The 7,620-nt window shown below is 33.0% G+C and overlaps 1 protein-coding gene across 1 annotated transcript; it reads left to right on the top strand.

Annotated features, from left to right (window-relative positions):
* The first annotated feature begins 5,806 nt into the window (after positions 1 to 5,806).
* LOC145064118 (uncharacterized) lies at positions 5,807 to 6,760 on the top strand. The gene has a single exon (XM_079011630.1). The coding sequence runs from the start codon at positions 5,807 to 5,809 to the stop codon at positions 6,758 to 6,760; it is 954 nt and encodes a 317-aa protein (XP_078867756.1).
* The last annotated feature ends 860 nt before the right edge of the window (positions 6,761 to 7,620 follow it).

The following is a 7,620-nucleotide window of genomic DNA, read 5'->3' as shown; positions in this document are numbered from 1 at the left end:
AAAGACCAAAATAATTAATTTTCATTTCACTTCGCTCCAACTTGAGAACACAAAAGAAAATTTTATTTTCCTTTCATTTTCTTCATTTCTCTCATGACTTTATTTTCTCTTGTTTTCTTTTCTTTTCTTTTCTTAAACTCAGGAACTAGGCGTTAGTTCCATTCGAATTTCCTAAGTTGCACATCTACAAAAAGACTTACAGAAAGGAATACACACATCACATATCAGATGAACAAATAATTTACTTTTTTTTTCTTGTACACACATCCTACATGCATTTTTTTCTCTCTTTCACATTTTTGTTATGATTTTTTCTTAAGTTTTTTTTAGATATACATGGTTATATAACTGCATTTTGGATCAAGAACCAAAGAAACCCTATCTTTATTCATATTTCATAATTCTGTCTTTTATTGGGTTTTTACAATGTTTATCTGATACATAATAAATATCTAGAAATATTTAAAAAAATTTATCCAAACATATTTTGAAAATATCATTTAAGATAAAAATATTTTTTTTAAATTTTTTTATGATATATTGCGGTCCTTTAAGGCCAAGATGTTGCATCTTTGATGTATCATAACTCTTTTGGTATGGTCAAGGATGTAAAAGAATGTCCGACTTTCGCGAGCATGTGCATTAGGGTTAAGAGATTAATCAGCTAGATGGAGATTACTCAGAGGATTAAGTGAGGTCCCTAAATTGGTAACTCATTGAATTTTAAAATATTAAATATGACTAATATCATAACAAAATTCGTAACCACTGCTAATATAAAAAAAAATAGGTTAATATGATTAATACAACACTAATTATTCATCAAAATAGTTTTTATTGAGATAAACTTCTTCAATGTGTTAAAATTTCATCATTTGCTACTGTTTTGCTCATTTTGTAGGGATGGATTAATCGTTAGACGCCTTCTAGTCGGTCGGGTAATGCCTAGGGACAATCACATATTAATCGAGACCTAGTTGAGAATTTTACAACAATGGGTATGGTTTAGCAAAATATCAAAGTGTTATTTATTTATTTTTAGTTTTTATAAAAACTGATCAAGTATTTCATTCCTATTCAACACTTGATTTTTCTTCAAACTTTTGTTTAGCAAACAATCAAAGTTTTATTTATTTATTTTTAGTTTGTAGAAAAAACTGATCAAGTTTTTCATTCCTATTCAACATTTGATTTTTCTTCAAAGTTCATGTGTAAATAAAACACAAATCAAATTTGAAAATTATTCCTATATGCCAGTTTATTCCTCTATCTTGACAAAACAAAGTTAATTTTTGTCTACATTGCCCAAATTCGAATATATATATATATATATATATATATATATATATATATATATATTGGAATTGGATTAGAAGTTCTTCCACAACTTTTCCAACAATATTTTTACACTAATAATCAATTTCAAATCATTTTATCAAATATATTTTTCTTAAAAAGTGTCATATTGACGTTTAAAATTTTATCTAAGAGCATCTTTCAAGTTGTAGGAACACATTCTCTCGAACCATATTTGAGGTCTTTTTATTGCGTGTATGCTTCAACAGAAAATTCCATTGAAGTAGATGGGGGAAATGTTAATCACTAATTTTTCCTTTTGTGAATTTTTTTATGTAATTCCCTGTCCCGAATGGTTTCGCATTTGGGTGTAGGTGATGTAACTTAGATGATCTGGGTCTTCGGTTTGTGTTTTAGAGCCAAGGGACATTTTGGTAAAGTGTCAGCTCGGGCCTTTATGGAAATTGGATTTTTGTTTGGGAAATCTTAAAGCAAGTATGTGTTGATAGAAATGTAGAGCATCTCGTAAACTCTTCGTGGATATAAGGATTGTCAGAATCGGGCTTATAAGAAAGGAGTTGTGGCATTCGGAAGGTTGCAAGGTTTAAGGCAAAACCTTGGTACACGGGGCCTACATAGGGAGTATGTAGGGTGTACTGATGTGAAGGTAAGTACGTTAGGCGTACCTTAATGTACGTTGGGCGTACGAAGGAGATGAATTGTGATCATTGAGAGGAGTACGCTAAGAGTACTAGGGCATACTCCAAATTCATGCAAACCCTTATTTAGGGTTTTGGACCCTATTTAAGCTCATTTTCTCTTCACCAAACCATAATACCTTCAGCCTATACCCATTTTTTAACCCATAACTGAACCCTTACTGCAATTTGGTGACTTTGAGCTTGGTATGTGCTTGATGGTTTTCTTGAGAAGAAGAAGAAGAGAATCATTTGGAGGTGTGGCTTGAGCTTCTTGATCCAGGAGTATGTTTCCATTTGCAAGCTTCCAAAGGTAAAAAGCTTTGTCCTTTATGATCTTTATGGTTGGATCTATTTTATGGAGTTTTTTTTTTGGCATTGTTAAGTCCCTTGATGAAAAAGTGAGATTTTGATCTAGTCCAGAAGTAGTGGATGTTAGATCTAAGCTTCAATAAGGTCCTTTGTTCATAAAAATGGAAACTTTGTGAAAGACTTTGGTCCATGCATGTATTAAACTTTTATTTAGTTCTTTCATTAAGTGTTGAGTCCCATTAAGTCATGCTTGTGAGTAAAGTTGGAAACTTTATTGGTTAAGACCTTCGATAGGGACCAGATCTATGTTTTGGACATCTTGACTTAACTATGTTATTACTGTTTATATAGATTGTTTATTTCAAAGGTTTTCAGTACAGACCAAACATACAAATAAGCTATAACAGGTATTGTTTAGGGAACTTGCATACCATTTCACTAAATCGGATAACAAAACTAAATCGATCATATAAAATATTATAGGAATAGTTTATGGAACATACATGCTATGGTTTTCAACTATTAAAAGGATAATATATACAGTTTATCATTACTAAATGGCTTTTCCTTTATTCTACACGTAACCGTGAATATAGCTTTGTGAGTGTTACCTTGAAGTACTTAACAAATTGCCAACGAAAGTCCTGATTTTATAACCAGAGTCTCCTGGAGGGAGAGCATGAGTTTGTGTATAGATCTATACGGGACTGACAATCCCACGCCCAAACTGTTAGCTACAGTTGGAACGGAAGTTCTGGGTTGACAAATGTCATAACATTGCGACGCCTGAAGAACGTCGTATCAGGCCATCCTGGTCATTATTATGGTTATAATAACTCACAATTTGGTACTAACAATACGACTAGTATACAAATACACGAATAACTTTCATAGTTTATATAATAGTAAAACTAGAAAATATATACAAGTATATCGTACTATTTTCTAAACATAGAACCTTACATTTATGAAGGAACATTTATCCAGGAATATACATACAAACGGATTTATTCAAACACAATTACAATGCATTACATAACCTGTACAGTACAAACTACTTTTCAGTAAGGGACTATTTGTTTATTTTGTGACTACTTAGTGAATACGTTGGAGTCATATATAACGAAGATACGATAGATTGTGGAATGTGTGATTTCCGCCTCATTTCCTGTTCCTTATTTGGTTGTGGGCTTAGGGTAGATTCACACATTCGACCGTCCATTCATTCTTGATTTCATATAACTTGTATTCACTAAGTCCTCATAGAAGGAACTTGTAGAGTCACGTTACTTACATTTCATTTACTAAGGAAATATTGGATTTTCTGAGGGATCACATGACTAACGTTTTTAAAGGAACAAAGAGCATACTCTTTCATATAAAAATACTTATGAACGCACCAACTTAAATGTTGATACACTTTCAAAATCACTTGTATTATCAGGAAACTAGTAGACAGGCACAAGCACATGTTTCAAGAAGAAGGAGCATAGTAGCTTCAAGTCGTTGTTTTGCTATATATTTTTGGAGTCAATCATATGTTAATTGAATACAATGTAAATTTTACATTAGTAATATAATGGTTGTTGTTGCTTTGATTACTATTATACAATTTCTGTGATACTGTACATGATGTCCTCCGCCCACGAACGTTTCTGCCATTCCGGTTTGGAGGTGTGACATACTAGTACTACAGCTTGCCTAATACTACGTATTAATCTCAGGATTACATATGCAGAGCAAGACTAACTTCCCTAACTTTATTCAGGTTAGACTTAATAATTCCAACTCGAATTTAACCCGGCCAAAGTTCAAGTGTCTAATCAGATGCATAAATATAAAGTCATTGATTCTCAAAATAGTAAGATGTATCAACGTTGTATATTTAATTGGTCATATGGAACTTTTGAACACATAATACATATAGTGCTTATTGTACATTGGTATTTGAAACCCTCTAGTTTCTAAACCTTTTCCTAAAATAAACCTCCTGAGTAATCAATTAGAATCGTATAACTAATCTTTTATATAAATTATATATTTATTTACTATTTTTTATAGACGTCAGAGATATCATGAGAACTCCAAACAAAAATTAAGCTTTATAGCACACCCTTAAAATATTAGTTTGTTGCATTATATTATAAAAAAATGGTAAATTACATCAATCATCCTTCGTCTAGGTGCCAAAAAAACATACTTTGAAAACTTAACTTGGACCATCTCTCATTTGGTTTAAACTTGCACGATTCATCATTAGTTAGTTTAAATCTACACAATTCATGAACAAACAGAGAGTGTTAGTGGCTGAACCTTTTCTCCAGCGATCGAAAGGTGGTATGTTATTTCTCTGACGAGTTAGAGAGAAAGGGAGAAAAGAGAAAAGGGGGGGGGGGGGGGGGGAGGCAGAGGGGAGAGAGAGAGAGAGAGAGAGAGAGTCATTATTTCTACAACTCTGGTTTACTTGGTGCTTAAACGCAAGATCTCATGGGTGCAATGGTTTTCTGGCGAATTTCAAACGACATAGATGTTTTCCGGTGAGTTTCGGTATGAGATCGGGGAAATGTGATCGGGGAAATGTGATCGAGGAAATGTGAGTGACAATGACGTTTCAATACCAAACAACTGAAAAGGAGATAAATATTTAATAAATAATTTTTTGAATGGATTAATAACTAATAATTAATAAATCAATCAAAAAATAAATAACGAAGGACAAGTTTTAACAAACAAATGACGGTCGAGTTAATTTTATAAAATAGAGATGGAACATTTTTGTTGGCACTTGGACGAGGGAAGATCGGTGTAATTACCCTATAAAAAAATAGTAAAATGTGTGTGTTATGTTTAAATCTTGATTCTTAAATTTAGTGTGTCAAATTTCACTCTTCAACCATTATCACGGGACAAAATTATTCAACACCTCCGCCACTATGCTATAAGGTTTGTAGATGGAGTTTTTCCAAGCTATTTAGTTTCTGAGCAATCCGATATATATGATCGGCTCACTTTGTTATGTTTGATCACGTTTGGGTTTATGAAGAATAATTACAAATCTATACTCAATTCGGGATTCCTTTTCAGTCTCTGTAATTTTTTTAATTTCAGTTTGCCCATTTAATCATTTCGATTTAGACACATCATCATGCACAATTTCTAATTCCTGATTTATCTCGATGGCCGGCAAGTCTTGATCGTTGATCCAAAAAGTCTCTTTCAACTTTGGAAAATGTTTGGGATCACGAAGTGTTTTGAACATTTTATTATTAAATGTCCAACAATAAAAAAAAATGTTTACATTGTTGCGAAAATGCTTGGAAATAACGTTCAATTTTATTTAATATGTTCTCTTACGTCCTTGGAATAATCAACGTTATTTGGTACCAATACTTCTTTAACCGGTAACAAGTTGAAAATGTCAAAATGAGCAACCCAAAAGTACCTCTATAAAACTCAAACTATAATGATCTTTTGTTCATTAAAATCGCAAAAATCACAAAATGGAGAACAAATCAATCCCTCAATCCCATTCTGCTTTAGGGTTCTTTCAAATCATCAAGGAGTCCTTCAAAACCACAAGCAGAAATGGAAAAGTGCTAGTTCCGATCATGCTCTTTGTTTTTGTTTCATTTTCTATGTTAGATTTTGCTGAAAAGTATTTACTTGCACCTGTCGTTAAAGATATTGTGTTGCAGTTGGCTATACACCCCAACATGATTCAAGATCTCAGTAACAGTATCGACCAAAACATGTATGCTGGTGCACTCAACGATGTTCGTGAAATAGTCCTTGTCAATCTTTTGATAATGGCCAGTTCCTCTATCATCACACTAACTTTCCTAGTGGCCATAGTTTCTTCTTCATATGAAGCTTACACAGCGAAAGTATTATCCTCAAAAGACTTAAACTCTATAATAATGAAAAGTTGGAAAAGACCATTAGAAACTAGCTTTTACATGGGTTTGCTGAGTTTGGGTATCGTTTTTCTTTACTTCATTTCTTTTGGTATAACCGCCATGTTGGCAGTAAATTCATGGGCACTTCTCTTCTTTGGAGTTATCATTCTTACAATCCCAGTTTGTTACATTTACATGGCCACCCTGTGGATGGTTAGTATGGTTGTTTCAGTCATAGAAGAAGGTTATGGCGGTGTTAAAGCAATTGGGAGGGCTGCGGAGCTAATGAAAGGGAAAAGACTACAAGCGTCACTGATGATGGTTCTTTTTTCAGTTGCCTATTGTGTTGTTAATCAGATGGCTATTCCCCTTACGAGCTATAACTTGAGCATGAGCACACAATTGGCTATCAGGATTCCTTTGACTAACGGACTATTCTGTTTAGTGACACTCTTTATGTTTGTGGTGTATACCATTTTCTACCATAAATGGAAAACAAGCCATGACGAAAAGGAAGGGAAAGGATTTTATCTTCCAGTTGCTGCTAGTGAAGTTTAGTACTGCCATAACTGTTGCTTGGCGCAAACATTCCATTTCATACAACTATGACATACAGTTTGTGTGTCATTATTTACGTTTTTATAAAAATATATAATTTTTTTTTTCTAAATGTAGTAATTTTCAAAATAAATCACACATTTAATATCTCATAATATGATTTTACTTCTTGTTGTTCAAAAGACACTGTCTCATAATAAGAAAAAAAAAAGACAATCCTTTACGTAAACTATTATATATCAACTACAAGATCATGTTCCAATTTACATCATATAGTTACGATTCAAAACAACGAATCAATTTCTATAATAACCCATATTGACGATTATACACTATGCATGCGTAAACTAAATCAATCAAAATACTTAAAGTTATCAATAACTTGTCAATCCCCAGGATGGACTACGCTCATAGTAAATGACTAGATTGTGGCATTAGCACACTCCCTCATTTTGCCACACTTCATTTCCACACACGAGCCGAACCCCCAAACCGCATAGCTAGAGGGGAGGTGTTGCTACTAGAAAACGGACTTTCTATGACAAAAAAATTACGACGAACATATAGTTTACGACAAACTTCAATAAAAGTTCAATGATTTACGACAAACATATAATTATATGCCTTAATTTTTCATTATTTATAAATATTCTTAATATACGTCGATTTTGTTGTCTAAAAAAATACACACGCCCTACATTTTTTCTGCACGTAGTCTTAAATAAAATTGATGTTGGTTTTTACATTCGGCATCCTTCTTCATCGATTTAGGGCTACTCCTCTCATACTAATCAAGCGTGAAGAATAGAATCCATCGGCGTTAGGGTCGCTTAGTGATTTAGGGTTGCTCCACCTTTAGT

The sequence above is a fragment of the Lactuca serriola genome, chromosome 7, assembly GCF_051521515.1.
Source record: "Lactuca serriola cultivar US96UC23 chromosome 7, Lser_US96UC23_V15, whole genome shotgun sequence".
NCBI classification, from domain to species: Eukaryota; Viridiplantae; Streptophyta; class Magnoliopsida; order Asterales; family Asteraceae; genus Lactuca; species Lactuca serriola.
Note: the sequence above shows the minus strand (reverse complement) of the source record. Positions and strands in the feature narration are given on the sequence as shown.

What these genes read in the sequence shown, in the direction of transcription:
- LOC145064118 (XM_079011630.1), top strand. Translation starts at nt 5,807, where the DNA reads ATGGAGAACAAATCAATCCCTCAATCCCATTCTGCTTTAGGGTTCTTT.